Genomic DNA, 18,253 nt, shown 5'->3' with positions numbered 1-18,253 from the left:
GAATCTCTCCAAATTGTGAAAGTCGTTGTTGTTTTGAAAGTCTGCAGTCGACGGTGATGTGAAATTCTCACGCTATGGCAAAGTTCTGCTTGCTGCCGGCCCTTTTACTCATGCTGTGTTACAGTGTAGTAGCTACTGGGTACGAAAAAGAGCAGATTGCACGCGAATGTAAACCGTTTCCATATTCGTTCTACGACTCTGTTCCATTTCTGTTGGATTTCGTTCGTTGGGTCGCGTGGTTCTTCAGCAATTTTTTCAGCGCAGTTTACTTTGTTGTCAACACTTTAGTCATTACCGTCTGCGAGATTATTTATAACGTCTTCGCCTTCTTCAGACATGTTATAAAGCTAGTGGAATACCTGGGTTACTGTGTTCGTGCAATCTTGCAAGTGAACTACAATTTTGTGTCGTCTATCTTCGAATGGCTTGCCAAACTTGGTCGCTTTCTGACGGACGCAGTTCGATACCTGGCCGAGGGGATAATCAGCGTGATATCTTCTGCTTTTCGACTTATTCTGAGCCTTATTCGTACGATTATATCTTCGATTCCTGCTGGATTTCATCGCGCTTTTTACGGGGCATCTTCCGCCAAAAATACCACGGGACTTCTTCTCTACCAATCGTATCTTGGTTGGAAATACATCTTAAAAACTCCCACTTCAGCCCTCATGACTGTCGCAACAAGCATCAGAGCTGTCATGGAGTGTATTTTAGTGTCAATCTGGAACACGGGCGTCCTGTTGGCAGAATTTCTCTGCGCAGTTACCAAGTCGATTTTTCGTGGAATTGAATTTGTGGGGAAAACTGTACAGACTTGCACAATTTCAGCCTGGTATCAGTTAATAAACTTTTTAAAGTTGCTGTTGCATGGATTGCAGTCATTGATAGTCGCAATAGGACAGTTCTTTCTGTGGATTGGCCGCACATTTTTGTGGCTTATTACTTCCATTTTCAGTTCTCTTGCAGAGGGGTTTTATACCTTTTGCTCAATGACTAGATGGTTATTATCACGGACCCTTTATGGTGTGTATCAAGTTTTGAACGGAATTGGAAGAGGGTTCGTCAGTTGCCTTATGATGCTTCAGAAACTCATAACATCTATTGCATATTCCTTACCGGGTGGTAGGTGGACTCTATTGAGCTTTGTTTCAAGTACATTCCTAATTGCCTATGCCTGGTCAATGTGGAGAGTAAATGTGTTTACTATTGCCTTTGCACTGCTAGAAAGCTATATACAGGGTGTTTTAGCCTACCTTGCAACTCTCAAGATTCCCAGCATTTTAACATTTAAGCAGATGTTCACTGCTGATAAAAGATACATTGAGGAACCCTTGGATGAAAAAGACCGAGACTTGAGAGAAGAGTTGGAAAGAGAACGGGATAAAAATTTATGTGTTGTCTGCCAAACTGAGAACAAAACTATTGTAGTAATGCCATGTCGTCACATGTGCATGTGCAAGAATTGCTGCACCCAGCTGTTTCGGATTCAGAGATACCACAGGCGGACCTGTCCATTGTGTCGTCACACTATTACTTCAACTCTGGAAATTTACTCATAAAACATTATCTTCACTGAAACTTGCTGTACCATCAGTTGACAATACTTGTATCAAGTGACAATTAGGTACATGAGCGAAGGGCAAGAGTCGCATGTAGTTGGAAACAGTCATGAGTATATCGCAATGGTCAGTTTGCAAGAACTGGCCATGTGGCCTCACAGTCAGTGGAACAAAGAACAGCAAGACCACCCGTGAGCGCAGTGAAAGTTTTCATGCAGTGATGGCAAGATCACTTGCTTAGCAACTTTGAGGTTAAAACGTTGGTCTGAAAATATGAAGTTAGTTCAAGGATTCATTTCTGACAACCTTGTATTTCCAAGTGCAAAAATTGTGACTGGCTACCATATGTTTTAAAAATGAGTCATTGTTTTTCAGGGGTTAGAGAATATTACCCAGAATTTGGAAAGAGAACTCTTTTGTCTCTTCAGTTGACTGTTGTTTTCATCTGAAGGACTTAGAAAAGTGAATCAAATTACTTTCCAAGTTAAATTATACGTTAGTAAAATAAAATTAATGTTAATTTATAGAACAAAATAGTAATTATTACGATAAAATAACCAAACTATTAACAATGCTTAATACTCTTTATAAATTCTGACGCTGACTTATTTGAGCGTAAACAACGCTCATAATGTGCTCAAGACGTTTCGACCGAGAATCTTCGGTCTTCTTCGGTTGTTATCAGGGCATAAAACGGCTTTTTAACGGTTTCACATTGTACGCGCGCGCGAGTGACTAATACAAATACACGCGAACGCTGCGCGAGACTATGAACATTATGTAAGTGACTTATATACATCAGGGATGTCTATGTGTTCATTTCCCGCATTCTGGTCCCTCTGCGAATGCCACGCTTCTAGGAAAAGCCTCTTGTGGTAATCGCCTGACTTGTCCACCACCGCTGCATGATTGAAATCCATATCATGGCCAAACGTGTTCGCGTGTTCCGCGATCTTAGAGTTTTTGTCGCAAACACGGACTGCTCTTTGATGTTCTTTAATTCGAGTAGCTAACGCTCTGTCCGTTTGTCCATAATTATAGGTAAAATTGCAGTCAAAGCAGTTAACTCTGTAAACTACACATCTAGACTGGAATGCTGTGAGTTTGTCCGAAGAAGACCGAAGATTCTCGGTCGAAACGTCTTGAGCACATTATGAGCGTTGTTTACGCTCAAATAAGTCAGCGTCAGAATTTATAAAGAGTATTAATGTCAACTCCTGACTGTAATTTTGTTATTTTTCTATAAACAATGCTTACCGGTACCATTTTGATTATTTGATAGCATTTTTACAGAAAAGCACTTCAACAGTGTTTGTTGACTGCTTTGATTCGGTTTGAACCTAAAATATGTGAGTAATAAAATTATGTCAGTTCCTCCCATATAAACAGTAGAATCCTGATTTCTCAAACCTCCAAGGGAAATGATTACTGCTTTGAGAAATTGAGAGGGTTCACAAAATCGGCATTCTACTGTAACTGCAAAGCCTAGTTTACACTAGCGACATAACATACCATAAAGAGAATCAGTTTTTTTCCTGTTGTTTTGCTTTGGTCATTATGTCCCTATTATTTTATTATGTTGTGTTGTTTACATTGGTGACATAAAATATCAATGTGAGGTGTTTCGCATTTGCATGACCTTGCTGTTATGTGGTTATGTTGCTGAGGTAAACCAGGCTTTGCTCTCGTTATTTGATAACTACTGATCTCAACAGTTCTTACACTTATTCTGTTGTGGGAAGTTTAATGTTACTTTACTTTGATAACGATGCCAAGGAATTGGCAATAAATAAAAGAACTCACAGTTCATGGATGAAACATTGCCCAGTGTTCATTTTGCTACCAGTATATAAAATGCACTCTGATTGGAAGGCTAGTTTAAAGTCAAATCCGGCCGTCGGCTAGTCCCTACCTGTTAGTTATACAAAGGCGGTGAAGAGCTGGGTAGAGAGGATTAGAGTTGCATAGGATGCTGGAAAGGTCAATGTGAGCTCTTCAAATCCTTCCCTTAAAGCAACTGGGGCTGTCCCAGAAGCTACTCTGACTCAATTCTCGTCGCCAGAGCTGCTTGTCCCTCTTAGCCGGTGGAGCCTGTGCATGAGAAACAAGTGGCTCTAGGGACACATGATTTGATTGGCTAGGCTTTAACAAAGGGTTCTTTTGATTGGCTGTTCCTTTTGTTAAAATCCAGCCAATCAAATCAACTGAGTAAAATCCCTTACAACAAAGCGATTTTAAAACCGTCTATTTGATTTGCCAAATTTAAATTGCCTTTGTTAAAGATCTAGCCAATCAAATCATGTGCCCCCAGAGCCACTTGTTCCACGTGCCCCAGGCTCTGCCAGCTAGGAGAAACAAGCGGCTCTGGGAATGAGAATGACTCTGACTCGTGTTCCAAACTCATCTCCAATTTTCCCTGCAAATTTCTCCCAAAAGTAAATTGGGAGCTGCATGTAAATGATGTTTGCAATCCATCTAAAATTGTATGTGTTTTCTGTTTCTTGACTTTTTTAATTAACTTAGCTTCGTTTCTTTGATAGATGAAATCCTAATTAGAAAACAGTGAAAGTTACAAGCCACGCTTTCCTGTGATCATTTCTTATATATTCTTATAGTTTTATTTTAGTATCTTTTTTAAAAATTTTTGCAAGGCAATTATTGTATTTTTTCCGGGGGGACCCTCACACGTAAAAGGGACAGTGATGCTTATTGGAAAATTTGAATTAAAAAACACCAATCAGGGCGTGGCTCAATTACAAGCCTATATGACCCCTAAAATATACCATTATAACAGACAAACAAATAATTATAGTGACTCAAAGACATTGCCATGGAGTTCTTAAATCTAAAAAGAAATATGAAAGCTTCCTTGCAAGATCGATCTACACCACCAGAAAGGCGACCATGAAAAGAGCTCTTCCGCTAGCCTGAAAATGGGAGGTCGCGCCGCTCCGCTGACCCCTGACCACTGGCGCCTGAGTAACTTTGTTCAGCTGAGCTCCAGTTCACACGTAGAACGCAAAAGCAAGGAACGTAAGATACGCAAGCGCTTTTGAAGTATTTTTCCAAGATTTCGGACAATGCACGCTTCACTTGCTTGCGTTTGCGCCCGCATTTGCGTTAAACCTGGTTGGCACGTGCGACGCAAACGTAAATGCAAACGCAAGGAAACACACGGCGTGTGAACTACCGCAACGCAAATGCAAACGCAAGCCAGGTGCAAGAAAATGGGCAATTTTCCATTCCTTGCGCTTGCATTTGCGTTTGCATTGGGTGAGTTCACACGTGTTTTTTTTTTTTGCGTTTGCATTTGCGTTTGCGTTTCCGTCGCACGTGTGAACCAGCTTGGGAGTCGCTTGGGAATGAATCATTTTCTCACGTTGCACTTTGGGCGGGGACAGAATTTTGCTTTTAGCTCACTGCAACACACATGTAAACCCTATTTTTCTTCATATTGGGACTGGGACTGAAAGTTTTACATTTCGAGAAAATGTTCCTATTTTTTCCAATTTTGAAAACAACATGGTATTGCAGTCAGGGTACGTACCATAGCACGATACAGCAACTTTACTGTTCCGTATAGCTGCCGGATTTCAAGCTGCTTTAAAAGCCCGCATTTAGGACTTTTACGCATCTTTGCACGGACTTAAAGTTAAAATTTACGCGTCTTTACGGTAGGCCATAAGTCTCGATAAGGGAGTCCATTTACGCAACTTGACGTCGTCATAATGTTTCGCAGAAACGTACTTTAGTGTGGCCGTAAAGCCCTTGAAAGCCTTATAAGATGTCACAACTATGTAAATGCCAGCTTAATATTGACAAAGGGACAAGAATGTTCCGGTTTTTGTTATGTTTAGTAGGGGTATCGAATGGTCTTTGCGAGCATTTTTTTTTTTGCAAATGAATCTCAATCTGCAGATAGTTGAACAAATTGTAGATAAAAATATTTTCGCAAATTGCGAAGTCGTTACGTACATGGCAAATTTCCCTCCCTCGCACGCACGTCATGGTCAAGCGATAGCTTTGTTGATTCATCTGCAGCCAAGTTGCAGTTTGAACAAAGAATAATTTTCTTTATTAATACCGTACATTTTTCTGTCATGTTTACAGCAAATAGAAAAGAATAATTTACTGAAAGTTTTTATCCAAGCTTCAGCCTTCAGAGTGTTTTTTCAGCGTGTTCTTAAAATGGCGAATTTCTCAGCTTAAACGAAAAAGATGTTTTAGTGAAAAAAGGAAGGGTAATCGAGTAATCGTTTCTAACCAACGCTACGCGCAATTTGCAATGTAAACAAATTCTATAAAAGAGAGCAAACTATTTGTCAACTGTCGCTAAACTAATCGTCGCCGGAATTAGAAATGTCTATGAAATAAAGATATTTGATAAGAGAAGGCTTTTTAGTTTATACATTAAAACAATGTTTGTGGATTAATGTAAACGTATCCTTTTTCACGCGTGTAACTGCAATGTAAATATAATAAAGGGATGTAACAGTTGTTTTTCAGGTGCGCCATCCATTTACAGAGAGAACTGTTGTAATCTGGCTTCTTTCTTGCGTTTAAGGTAAGTCAGTGGAAACAATTCTGTTGTAATTGTTGACTGTTGGAAAATCTAGTTTTCAGCCGTACACTGAGTAATGCGACAGTATGAGGCGATTGCAAACTTTGGAGCAAACTTTATTTCGTCGTTTCCCCTTTCAAGGGTAAATCTACTGACAAGTCGGTTAGTCGCTCCTCACAGCCACAACTGACGAGATCAACCAGGATCAACGAAGTCACGATGAAAATTCAGAGAGCTAGCTTTGGGGCTTTCAACGTGCACAGAAATCCTTGTGAAATTGAAAAGAAACTAACCGCGCGCACACGCTAGCACCAAAAAATTAACAAACCAAAAAGTAACCTAACACGCACGCGTGCCAAAGTGCATGGCACAAGGAAACCAGCTGCGCGTGTGCACGCAAAACACACTGGCCCGCCCGCCAAAGTGGAACAAGAAAACCGACTGCGTGCCCGCCAAGATTAGAAAAAGTCGATGCTCGGCCTTGCCAAAAGACAAAAAGAAACATGCGCGCACAAGCTAATATGGAGCAGTGAAACCAATCGGTGCTCACACAATTTTGAAAAGGGAAAAAATCGCATGGGATAAATTTAAAATAAAAAAACTTGCCTACCAATTTCTCCGTAACGTTACGAAAACAAAACACTGTTTGATATTTGCGATAGATTGCTTTTTAACATTTGTTTTATTGTTCTTCATTTTTACTCCTCATTTGTATGGTTAAGATAATCGTTCATAAATTATCTTCCTGGGGGTTGGCAGCTACTAGGGAGAGGCGGGGGCGGCTTTACTCAGCTGACTTTTATGAAAATTAAAACCTTACATGCAAATTAGCAAATTTAGACAGTGGCTGATTTCTGTTTAGCAGGCTCGCGTCGAGGTTAGACAGCCGATTTCATCATGGACACAAGACTCATCAAGTTTCTTATGGGGATCATGCTTATGGTAGGTATCTTGTCACATTTATGTCGGTAGCAAAGCTTAATAAAACGATTGAGCCGAAAAGTAGGGAGCATCCTGCAAAAAAAGGGTAACGGGAAGTGCCGATTATTTGCTTCGTTTTTTTCAACACACAAACGAAATCGAACGAACTGAGAGAATTTAAATACAGGTTTCTGAGCAAATTCGACCAAAATCGAAGATTAAGACTTCGCAATGTAATATGTAATGTGTTTTTTAGTAATACGATTGGCACGAGATCACAGATTTTATCTCAAGCTTCTCGATCCTAGGATGTCCCTTTTACTGTAACAGTTTTATCATATGCTTACGGTATGACTGATATGGCAAGATTATTTGCGTACATTTAAAAAAAATTAAGATCGTGCAAAAAAGGTTTCCAAGTTACAAATTGTTTTTCATCTGAGTAAAATAACTCAGGGGCACCCAACAAATCATTTCAGTGAATATCTGTTTGGAAGCTCAGAACCTTCGTATTGTGGGAAATATGACACCTGTTGTTTTCGGAGAGCAAAAATGTTGTTCTTGGTGCGAGAAAACGCCATGCCAGCTACTATTTTCGGAAAGGTAGCAACAGCTCACAAATTCGGGTGATGAGATTTTTGTGCCCTAAAGTTTTTGCCACCTTAATATTCAACTAGAAAATACGAAAAGATTTAACCATGTTAGTTTATGCAAATATCCCTTAAAAAGGCCCTAAATGATACGGGAAAACATGCCAAGTCTATTCTCGAACTCAATCAAAGAATTTACCAAAGGCGTTTGGGACGGACCATTATTTTTTTGGAGGGGGGGGGGGGGGGGGAGGATGAAAAATATTGAAAAAAATGTTTGCAGGGCCTGGAAAGACAAAATAAATTGTTTGCAAAATGATATTTATAACAAAAAATAGTAAGAATTTCGAAAAAAAATGTCTGCAAAGGTGCATAAACTAAAAAAAAAGTTTGCAGAGGAAAATTTTTCATCCCCCCCTCCAAGAAAATAATGGTCCGTCCCTTAGAGCATGTATGGTTTCCTATTACCCATAAGGCACCTCCATGTATCAATCCAGTCTTAAGGGCTGCGCCTGTTCTGTTTACTGTTAACTTGCGTTCAATTTTTTTCTATCATGAATCTTAGAGCTACAAGCATTATCAAGTTTCTGGCCACTCGAACAAAGGTATGTTTATACTAAAATATAGATCCAACTAGAAAAGCGAAATAACTTTAGCACTGTCTTTCTCTGTAAAATTCCGGTTGTATAACTCCCTTCTTATAAGCCCCCAGCGTATATCCCCCTTGCCATATAACTAACTGGGTTAAACAAACGAACAAAGTCACCTATTCATGTCTAACTTGTTTATCCAATCACAGTGTTAATACAATTACATAAACCAACAGAAATTAATCGCAAGGTAATAAAATGAAAAAAACCCTTTCCGGCTTGCTGGTATATTGGAGGATAATGCCCTTGAAAGATTGTCCAAAAAATGAACGGATGTCCGAGAAGAGAAGCTTCGAGGGCAACTGTGAATTTTGAGGAAAATCTTTCAGCCTCGGGCATTATCCTCCAACATACCGGCGCGGCAAGCCAGAAAAGAGTTTATTTACTAAATAGGCCCAGGGTTTACAAGGTTAAATTTTCTGCAACATTTCTACAAACATTTCTATTCTTACCAGCAAATAAAATTTCTTTCAGCGCGCGAGGTACACGGTCATTGGTTGCTAGACAGTTCTGATACAGATCATGGTGTAAGGTCAGTAAAGAATGTTTTTTCCTGATTGGTTTCTCTTAGGTAGATAAAAATGTTTCTGAGGTTGAGAAAATAAAGGGTCCTCATCAAATATTGCTGCTTTTTCTCCTTTTAGGTATTTCGGTACTGTTAACTTTATGCAAGGCCATTGTCCAGGCAGCCGGGCGCCGAATTTCAGTAAACTGGATTCCTACGCGACTGTTCCTAACATAAACATTGCAGACTGTGATTTTACAATTGCCTGTTGGATACGAGTAGTCAGTCGCCGCGGTATCAAAATCCGTAATTCCATAATCTTCTCGTCAATCGGCGCTAGCGGAAACCCACTTTCGTTGTCGTTAACAAAGTATACTATACGCGACGATATCAGTTTAATTGTGAGCCAAATGTTTCTTTCTCTAAACTATACAAAAACCACTATCGCTCCGCGAAAAATAACCTTTAAGGAGTGGACTCATATAGCTGTAATATGTCAGGGAAACAACATCATAATGTTCATTAATGGTAACAAGGAAAGAACGCGCGAGGAGAACGTACCGTTCCCATTAACTGATGACTTTTCCACTGACATATCTCCTGACTTTTACAAATCGTATTACATTGGAAAAGATCCTCGGAAAGAATTCTTCAGAAGTGGCAAGTTCTACGGATCAATAATGGATCTTCATGTTATCGGAGTCGCTTTGTCTGAGGGCGAGATCTCCGACTTGTTCAACGGTGAGAGTTGTCATTTTATTTCGCTTTGTTGTGTCCAAAGCAGTAGCTTTGGTGTTTGTTGTAGCTCTCCTATTAATCAAAGTAAACAATCTGGGTTTGTTTTTTTTTTTTCCCCTTTTATTTTTTTTTTTTTTTTTTTTTTTTTTTTTTTTTTTTTTTTTTTTTTTTTTTTAAAAAAAAATTCCCCCAAAAAAAAAAAAAAAAAAAAAAAAAAAAAAAAAAAAAAAAAACAAAAAAAAAACAGTTTAGGACGCGTCTAAACCCATTTACCTTAACCACGTCTAACTTAGGCTTCGTTTAAATAATCGGTCCTCTTTTTATTTCGTAATAAGCCGATGCGTTTTCCCGCTCTTGCAGCCCTCTGGATGCATAGTTTTCATGTCGGGCTCTGATTGGCTCGTTATGCTGCCTGCATTTATTAAAAACTAGCAATGGTATATTGCAGTTCCTGAGTTTTGATTGGTCAACAGGCAATGGTATATGAGCTCATATACCTTGACCACAATTATGGTAGCCGATACGCGTCAACGCAAGCAGCTGGGAAACTCAAATATTGATTTTTTTTTTTTTTTTTTTTTTTTTTGGGGGGGGGGGGGGGCGCTTTTAATAAAACAATTATTCCACTCGCGCTTGTTGGATATGAGATCGTTATAGCCAACTCATATCCAACGCGCGCTCGTGGAATAATTGTTGAATTTTTTTAAAGACCAAATGCAAATGCAATTACTTTGTTTTAGTTTAGTTTTAGTTTTGATAGTCAACACAGCTGCTCCTCTTTAACTATTGTTTGTAGACAGTAGCTAACTATGGCTCGTAGTTAAGTTGCCAAATAGTCTTGTATATGTTTGCTTTATGCGAACTCATTTTACGTTTACATATAAGGTTTACTATAAGAAGCTCTTTCAAATATTTTTTTTTCGTCTCTAGGTTTCCCGCTGATGGTAAACCATTCAGACGAAGTAAGTGGAAGCATTGTTCATGTCATGTGGGAGAAGGCATCATGCCCCGCGCATGCTAATGCGACGACGTACGCTGTTTATTACAGAGAAGAGCTCAGAACTGGGAGTCGAGGACAGTGGAGTACAGTTAATATATCGGGAGGTGCCACTCACCATGATTTGCAGTTACATTGCTTCAAGGAATACGAAATAGCGGTTGCTTATTGGGACGCAAATGGAGCACTTCCCAATAAACGATGGAAGGTCAAAACTGGAGTAGGTACGTCACAAGTAATGGAGCAGGCAAGACACTTCATGAACGTACTAATGACGTACGTTTTGGCTCAGCTCAGTCCGTTGAAATATAGATTAATTGAATGTTAACTTAAATCCTACGTCATTTTTCGTGACGAATATGACAATCGTAAGCTAAGTAGTTTTGATTTTAATACATAAAACAATTCTTGTCGCTGATTCTTATCCGCCTCGACCGCATACATGTGCCTTTGCTTTTGGTCGGTGAAATGCGGGAAACAGAGAGCGCAGGGCTTGATGGTCAGGTGGCGAAACGGCGGGGCGCGTGCAACAGGCCCACAACTCCGCGCGCATTGCGCTGCAACAAAGACGAGAAGCCTGGGGACAAGCCTAGTCGACACTGGGCAGGATAGTTGTCGTAACTGGCTTGTCGCGTGCGATAAAGTTGTGCGTCACAGGACAACCAGAGATACATACCCCGAAAAAATGCAAATAATTTCATCGCAACTATTTTCGTCATAGTGTTTTGTAAAAGGCCTTTCTTGTATAGTGTTTACAATTTGCAAACTACCAATTAATCGTTTGGATGTGTGGTTTTGCTCCAGGACGCCCTGGCTAATGATATCTATCTGATTCATTGTGGTGTTTTATTTTTTAAGGCCAACTGTCACCTCCTGTTATTAACAAAGTAACGACAGTAAGTGATTGCTATGTGAACCTCACATGGAGTTCTCCAAGAAACACTGCCGGATGTCCTCTTATGATGTACATAATACACTACAGAAAAGTTGTCGACATGTACAATGAAGTTGACTACAGCTGGCTTATAATCAATGTTACCAACATTATAAAGACCTTCCATATGATGCAACTGGACTGTGGTACGCTATACGAGATTGCAATGTCTGTTACGAATGAACATGGAAACAGTAACAAGTCAAACTTTTGGCGAGTAAGAACCAACTCAACTATGAAAGGTACTTACGTCCAAATCGTGATCTCTGCTTTCACTCTCGTTTTTTTCTCTCAAAATAATCAGGGAGTGGGAGGAGTAAGCCGGATTCTTTCTCTTTAATTGCTTTCTGAACGTCTCGTGTGTTTCAGTTCACCTCTGTCAATAATCAATCTTGTAGGGATTATTCTTAACCCTAGCTCGGACGCCGGCACATTTTGATCACCGCAATACAAGGGGAGTGGTGGGGCTGGGAAAGGGGGCGGGGGGGGGGGGGGGTGGTGAATGTTGTTGAGTGGATGTATTGAAGAATTCTTTATTATTTGCAAAAGAAACAAGCCCAGAAGCATACGTCTCGACTTACAATTTCTTAAATTAACTTACTACAGTAAAAAACTAACTAACGAAAAACTAAAAAAAACTAATTACAAATTATTACAAAAACTATTCCTGACTATTCCCTTTTGGGGTCTCTGCATGGTTTCGGTGTCACGCCGTTTGTACGAAAGCATCCTTAAGAACGATTGTTTGATGATTGAATGGCTGACTGCATCAATGACTGACTGACTGACTGACTGACTGACTGACTGACTGATTGGTTTGTTGGTCGAATTATCGATCGACTGATTGTCACATGACATGCAGCTACCATATACATGTAAGACTTTTTAAAACTGTCATACTCATTTGAATAATTTGTCTGTCAGTTAATAGCACCATTGTAGATGTTAATACTCATAATACCAGCAGCAGTATGATAGCTGGAATAATCGCTGGAAGTTGTCTTGGTATTGCCATGGTAACAGTTGGGATTATTTGCCACAGAAAGATAAGGAAACAGAGACAACTCCGAGCTGTCCGAGTAAAAAGGTTTGACAGATTTTTTTATTTCATATAATACATCAGCAGTGAAAAATTGAAAGCCACATGGTGAAGAGTTTGCCTGCTTTTATTTCCTCGTGAGAATAGGAACAGCGTAAGAATAACAACCCGGCGATATTTACGTACCTTGTGTAATTTCTCCTCGTTGGCTATACTTACTATGTTAAATAAGTAATGTTAAAATAAAGCAGTAGCAATGTACGGCTCTACATACATTTTTGGTAGAAGCTACAGTAACTATAGGAAACCGCAAAGAAGTGATGTTTTTCTTAACATTGTTTAAATTTCTCAAGGTCCAAGTCTGACATCGTACCCTTACTGCAATGGGAGGTTACTCCAGGGCGAGTAACCTTCATGGAGGAACTGGGTCGAGGGGCTTTTGGCAAGGTACAAAAAGGAGTCCTGAGGGTACTACCAAGCGTAGAAGTATTTTTCAAGCCCAGGGAGGAGAGAGTGGAATTCAAAGAGCAAAGAGTTGTTGCTGTTAAAGTGTTACTTGGTGAGTAAGGGCACAACTCCGAAAATAACAAATGCGCACCTTTTCGCCTCAAAGATGATCGGGGGAACAAGAAAAGTGTTTTGTGCTAATTTTTTTCCCCATAAGGTTATGGGGTACCATTAATGGTTTTCAACCAATCAAATCACCCGTAGTATCGTGTTTATTCCATAAAACACCAAAAGAACGCAACACCGGGAATTCAAGTTGAATGATTAGAATTACAATCTACATTGTTGGAATCTGTCAGAAGTCCTGTTTTATAAATAGTCTTTTCACTTCTTTGGCAAGTCCGTTGTTGTTGTTGTTGTGCTGCTGTTTTCTAGTTTTCTTTTTCAATGTGTTTGTTTGTTCGTTTGCATGATTTTGTTTCATTTTATATCAGAAGGAGCAGGCGAAGAAGGCAAAAGGCAGTTTCTACAGGAAATCGAGTTCATGAAGCAAATTGGTTCAAACAGGAATGTCCTCAGCATGCTCGGTTACTGGGTTAAGTCTGAACCCATCATGTTAATCTTGGAATATGTTCCACACGGAGATCTTCTTCAGTGGCTTAGAAACAAACGACAGGTTAGAAAAAACAGCTATTAAGGCTATTTATGCTTTTCCTTTGTCGATTGATCAGATAACGAAAAGAAAAATAATGCTTTTCACAAAGAATTAAAAGAAATACACAATTTTATTTGGCTCTTGTGGTAAGAACCAAAATATTACGTTTACTTTTCGTTTGTCTGTTCTTCTTGCTTATACTTATATTTTAAGTTTGCAAGATATTCTTCGGAGTTGTCAATATTTTGTATTATTTGGCTCAGTTATACGTAATATCCAGTATCTTGAAAGAATGAAGGAATATTATTTTGCACGGCTGATAGAAACAAGCAATGGTATGTATGATTTTTCTAACGGGTTGTATGGGACTCGTGGAATGTCCTGAAAATTTTATCCGCGAACATCTAGTTTACTGGCCACCAATTTCGCGAATTGATAGCCCTGCGAAAATTTAAGAGTGTTCAGGTAAGCCTGGAGATTGATCAGCCAATCTAAGCTGTGGAAATATGTATGACCATGTATGGTTAAGCAGTGATGAGCAAAATTATAGACTAAATAGGAGACGTTATATTTTATGTCGGATAAGACTAAAAGATGGAGCTTTCTACGAGGGAATATAGTTACAAAGACGTTATCAAGTTTATCATCACAAATAGAAAACGAGAGCGAGTAGTTAATCTCCCCTTGTTTTCATGGCATGTCAACTTGTTCCATCCCAGCAACACGTCCAGTACCAAACAAAACCTTTGGCTGCAAAAGAAAATTATGAAGGACCTAAACAAGTGGGCGATGAAAGCATTCAAAGTGTATCATCAAAGGTGTTGAGTGTGGCCAAACATTATCAATTCGTTGACAAAGAAGAGGGAACTGTTCCATTGGAGTCTAAAGAAAGGATGGAAGAGACATCAGAGAAAGCTGTCACTCCGTGCAACATTGAAAATGTAGAAGTGAAGATTCCCAAACAGCCCCAAAATGACGACAATAATAATAATGATGACGATGTTGACGATCTTTCTGCTAAGGATCTTCTTTCTTTGGCCTGGCAAATAGCTCAGGGAATGGTAAGTGGAAAATGGATGACATTTAAAATACTATTCTAAAGGAACGTGTACTGGTTGATACAGTAAAAGCTTCCGTAAAGGATAACCTTTATACAGACCGCGTCTAAGCGTCATCTTATGGGACATGCTCTCTTTGAGCACTAGATGTAACTACTGCAGTAAGAGTTTGGGTGTGGCGTCACTGTAACTCCTTGTTTTAGGAGATGCCCCTTCTTGAATGTTACAAATGAAGTGTCCAAAAGTTAATAAGATTCTATTGCGTTAAACCCAAAAACCTCTTTGTACGTTTGTTAACTGATTTTGTAGACGCCCCACTTGCCCAGACTTCATTTTATCTTAATTCCATCGGCATGGCAACATCTCCATCTCCCTTCACAGTTTCTGCAAAATGTCTTTAACAATTTTATTATTTGTACTTGTCATAGGGATACTTGGCCAGCAAAGGATTTGTTCACCGTGATCTAGCAGCTCGAAATGTTCTTCTTGGTGAGGATAGAGCAGTGAAGATTGCTGATTTTGGTCTGCTGCGCCACACCTATGGTGAAATATACGAAGTGGCGCATACGAAGAAACTGCCCATTAAATGGACAGCACCCGAGGCACTGTGCCACGGCATATACACTTCTAAGAGTGATGTGTACGTATTATTTGTGACCTACACTACTCATCATAAGTAAATACACTGGATTCCTAACCTTCTCATAGTATTAAACCTTACCTTGGTAGGATGAGCTTGTTTCCTATAACGAATAAACTATATTCAAGAATCCAATCATCGGTTTCTTGTTTTCACTCAGTTAATCGGCTAATTAAAATTTCCATCGGATTTAGTCTTATGGCAGCTGAACTGAAATTTATGTAACTTAACAGTAACTGTTAAATTACTAAAATCAGCTAGTAAAACTGTTCTGGTTCGCTAGCTAGCTTTATAAAAATGAGCTAGATTATTAATGGGCTCTGCAGTCCCTTAACCCTATTCAGACCGGGGGGGGCTTTTGAGGCCCGCGCTGACTTTGAACTTTTATAACTTTTTTAAGATTTAACCAAACGCTGCCAAACTTTCTGAGTTTTCCTAAAATTTATCTGGCAACAAATTGGTAGGGTTGGATGATGTGTCAGGAACTTGACATCACCATGGCAACGGCATTTTGACAGGCATGTTTTCCCAAATTTGTAATTTTGCGTGTTTCTGTTAATAAAAATCAACTTAAATGACATTATTTTTACATTTTTACGGGTTTAAAGCACATTTTTATTCATTTTAAGTACTTTGCAATGATTTTGGGTGGTTTTCTGGCATTTTGGAAAAATTTTGAAATCCAAGATGGCGGATCCAAGATGGCGGCTGTTTTGACATCATGATGTAATTGTCACGTGATTTGACGTCACCATCCCACGTGACGTATACCAAAAGAAAGAGTTTCGGACGTACAATACATACTATAAGTTTCATGGTGATTGCTTAAATATTCTGGAAGTTACATAGGGGGGGCTTCCGAAGCCCCCCCCCCCCGGTCTGAGAAGGTCCAAAAAAGCCCGGTCTGAATAGGGTTAATAATCCTTCCTGACTATTTACAGTTAATTTTCCTCTGAGGTCATACTACAAAACACATGAAAAGAGAGGAACTGATATCAGTGATAATAAAACTTAACCGAGCTCTAGACTTTTTGTTGTTTATTTTTTTTGCTAATTTTTTTTCAGATGGTCTTTCGGAATACTTTTGTGGGAATTAGCCACGATGGGTAAGAGCAAAGTACATATGAACGTTATTCACTAATTACTTATGATGTGCAATATATGAGTAATGACTAAAATATAGGAAGGTCAAAATAGATTTATTTTTGTTACGATGTCAACATCAAGTATAACCAGAAGAGGCACATTTTACAGTTCTATTAACCTACCTCCCCCCTCCACCCTACAAAAAAAGCATTCTAAAAATATTGTGGATATGATGGATAAAAATCAGCATGGGGTCGTCGAAATGGTAAAGTGTTCCAGGAAGTTTGTCTCGAATTGTTGTTAGTAATTCTAGAAACTTACATAGTGAATTAAACTTTAAAGCTGTGTTGCCATGGGTTAAACTTATATTACATGAGCTACATCATATTTTTAACGTACATTTCAGGCGGTATCCCATATCCCGGCGTAAGCAACAAGCAGTTGTACAAACTTCTTAAGCAAGGATATCGCATGGACAAACCAGACATGTGCTCTGATGAGATGTAAGTCAATCGCCCAGTTTGCTATTGACTCTGTCAATGTTACGGCCGAAGGACTCAGTATGTTACTGCATGCTATTTTGCTGGGATGAAATCACCAATATTATTTCTTCAACGGGATAGTATTTTTTGCATGTTTGTGTCTGTCAATTCATTACATTACAATGTACGCAAAGAATTTTGAAGAGAAAAAATAGTCCCTTTGTTAAGGTGGCTCGTAGTGGTTTACAGCACCTATAATGAATCGATTTTACCATCCTATATCAGTTGCAGGGACGATAAAATATCAGTATCACGCGAACGCCCAATCATTTGTCAGCAAGTTATGATCATCTTCTTGACATAACAGGTTACCATATCAACAGTATAACCTGTCAAAAATACTTCTAATGGGCGCTTTGCACGTTCCGGTCACGTGACACAAAATCAGCCGTGCTGGGCTGCAAGTTACGCAGTTGGACACACTCAGAACAATGCAACTTGCACCAGTCAAGCTTGACATTCCCCTTCTTTTGGATGTCCCACTGTGTAATCTGCCGCCTTATAGCATGCATGATTTGCACTATATCATTGACCGGGTGTACCATGTGACCGTGTCGTGCAAAATGCCTGTTATAGCTTTCACTAGTACTTACAGAGTACAAGTGTTGTAAACAGCTATATTATAGGGATACTGTCACGGGAATTTTTCTGCTTTTTGGTAAAAAGTGCTAAAATTTGCTAAGTGGTCTTGCTAAAACATGGAATGCACCTAATACATCAAGATGAAGATATAAAGTAAATTGTTGTTGAAGGAAGAAATGAGCATTATAATTTTAATTTAGCTGTTTGGCCAGGTCACAAGGGAATAACTTGACTGAAATCAGCCTGACTTTTTCAAGTTGAGGTCTTAAGTTCCTGATGGCATCGCAATAATACCACTTGTTTATAGCTTCATTACACTGGCATAGGAAATTTTTTTAAAACTACACCACTATTTGTAGGTTTCCCTATCTTTTTAAGCTCTTGTATTTTTGACGCAAAACTCGTGACAGTGCCCTTTTATTATTATTTTTTCGTCAGATACGAGTTAATGCTGAACTGTTGGGAGGAGGATCCTGATAAACGACCAACATTCGAGAAACTTATTTTACTACTGGAAGAAATGATGGTAAAGGACACACCGTATTATGATTTTGATAAACTAGCTGCGAACGATGCTTGTTACGATGAAGCACCTTCTGACAACAGCGATACTAGCAACCCAGACACACAATTGTAATTGAAATTATTGTCACTTCTAAATAATTCCCCCGCTACAACACAAATCACGACACGGCCTGCCTTTTGGCCAAGAGAGAAGTTTATTCATAGTATACAACCCGAAGAAACGA

General features: G+C 39.2%; 2 protein-coding genes across 3 annotated transcripts; both read left to right on the top strand.

Moving 5' to 3' along the window:
• The first annotated feature begins 3 nt into the window (after positions 1-3).
• On the top strand, positions 4-16,018 carry LOC144661918 (uncharacterized). The gene is made up of 2 exons (XM_078522626.1): positions 4-2,661; positions 15,903-16,018. Exon 1 carries the CDS (start codon positions 75-77, stop codon positions 1,557-1,559), a length of 1,485 nt encoding a protein of 494 aa, XP_078378752.1. The 5' UTR covers positions 4-74; the 3' UTR covers positions 1,560-2,661; positions 15,903-16,018.
• LOC144661894 (uncharacterized) lies at positions 6,061-18,175 on the top strand. Of its 2 annotated transcripts, none has more exons than XM_078522615.1 (15): positions 6,061-6,123; positions 6,986-7,062; positions 8,197-8,236; positions 8,756-8,813; positions 8,926-9,527; positions 10,455-10,745; positions 11,380-11,697; positions 12,380-12,542; positions 12,848-13,053; positions 13,436-13,617; positions 14,316-14,657; positions 15,083-15,294; positions 16,360-16,400; positions 16,787-16,883; positions 17,943-18,175. In XM_078522615.1, the coding sequence occupies exons 2-15, from the start codon at positions 7,018-7,020 to the stop codon at positions 18,139-18,141; spliced, it is 2,796 nt and encodes a 931-aa protein (XP_078378741.1). In that variant the 5' UTR covers positions 6,061-6,123; positions 6,986-7,017; the 3' UTR covers positions 18,142-18,175. The 2 variants fall into 2 exon arrangements, with proteins under 2 accessions (XP_078378741.1, XP_078378742.1); XM_078522616.1 differs by having other exon boundaries at positions 6,093-6,123; positions 6,983-7,062.
• Positions 18,176-18,253: the final 78 nt, after the last annotated feature.

The sequence above is a fragment of the Oculina patagonica genome, chromosome 1 (genome assembly GCF_052425735.1).
Source record: "Oculina patagonica isolate OP01 chromosome 1, crgOcupat, whole genome shotgun sequence".
Classification (NCBI taxonomy): Eukaryota; Metazoa; Cnidaria; class Anthozoa; order Scleractinia; family Oculinidae; genus Oculina; species Oculina patagonica.
Note: the sequence above shows the minus strand (reverse complement) of the source record. Positions and strands in the feature narration are given on the sequence as shown.

Excerpts from the sequence above, each read along its gene's own strand:
- LOC144661918 (XM_078522626.1), top strand. The coding sequence starts at position 75 with ATGGCAAAGTTCTGCTTGCTGCCGGCCCTTTTACTCATGCTGTGTTAC.
- LOC144661894 (XM_078522615.1), top strand. The coding sequence starts at position 7,018 with ATGGACACAAGACTCATCAAGTTTCTTATGGGGATCATGCTTATG. Across the intron at positions 11,698-12,379 it reads AACCAACTCAACTATGAAAG|TTAATAGCACCATTGTAGAT; the intron begins GTACTTACGTCC and ends TTTGTCTGTCAG. Across the intron at positions 13,054-13,435 it reads TGCTGTTAAAGTGTTACTTG|AAGGAGCAGGCGAAGAAGGC; the intron begins GTGAGTAAGGGC and ends ATTTTATATCAG.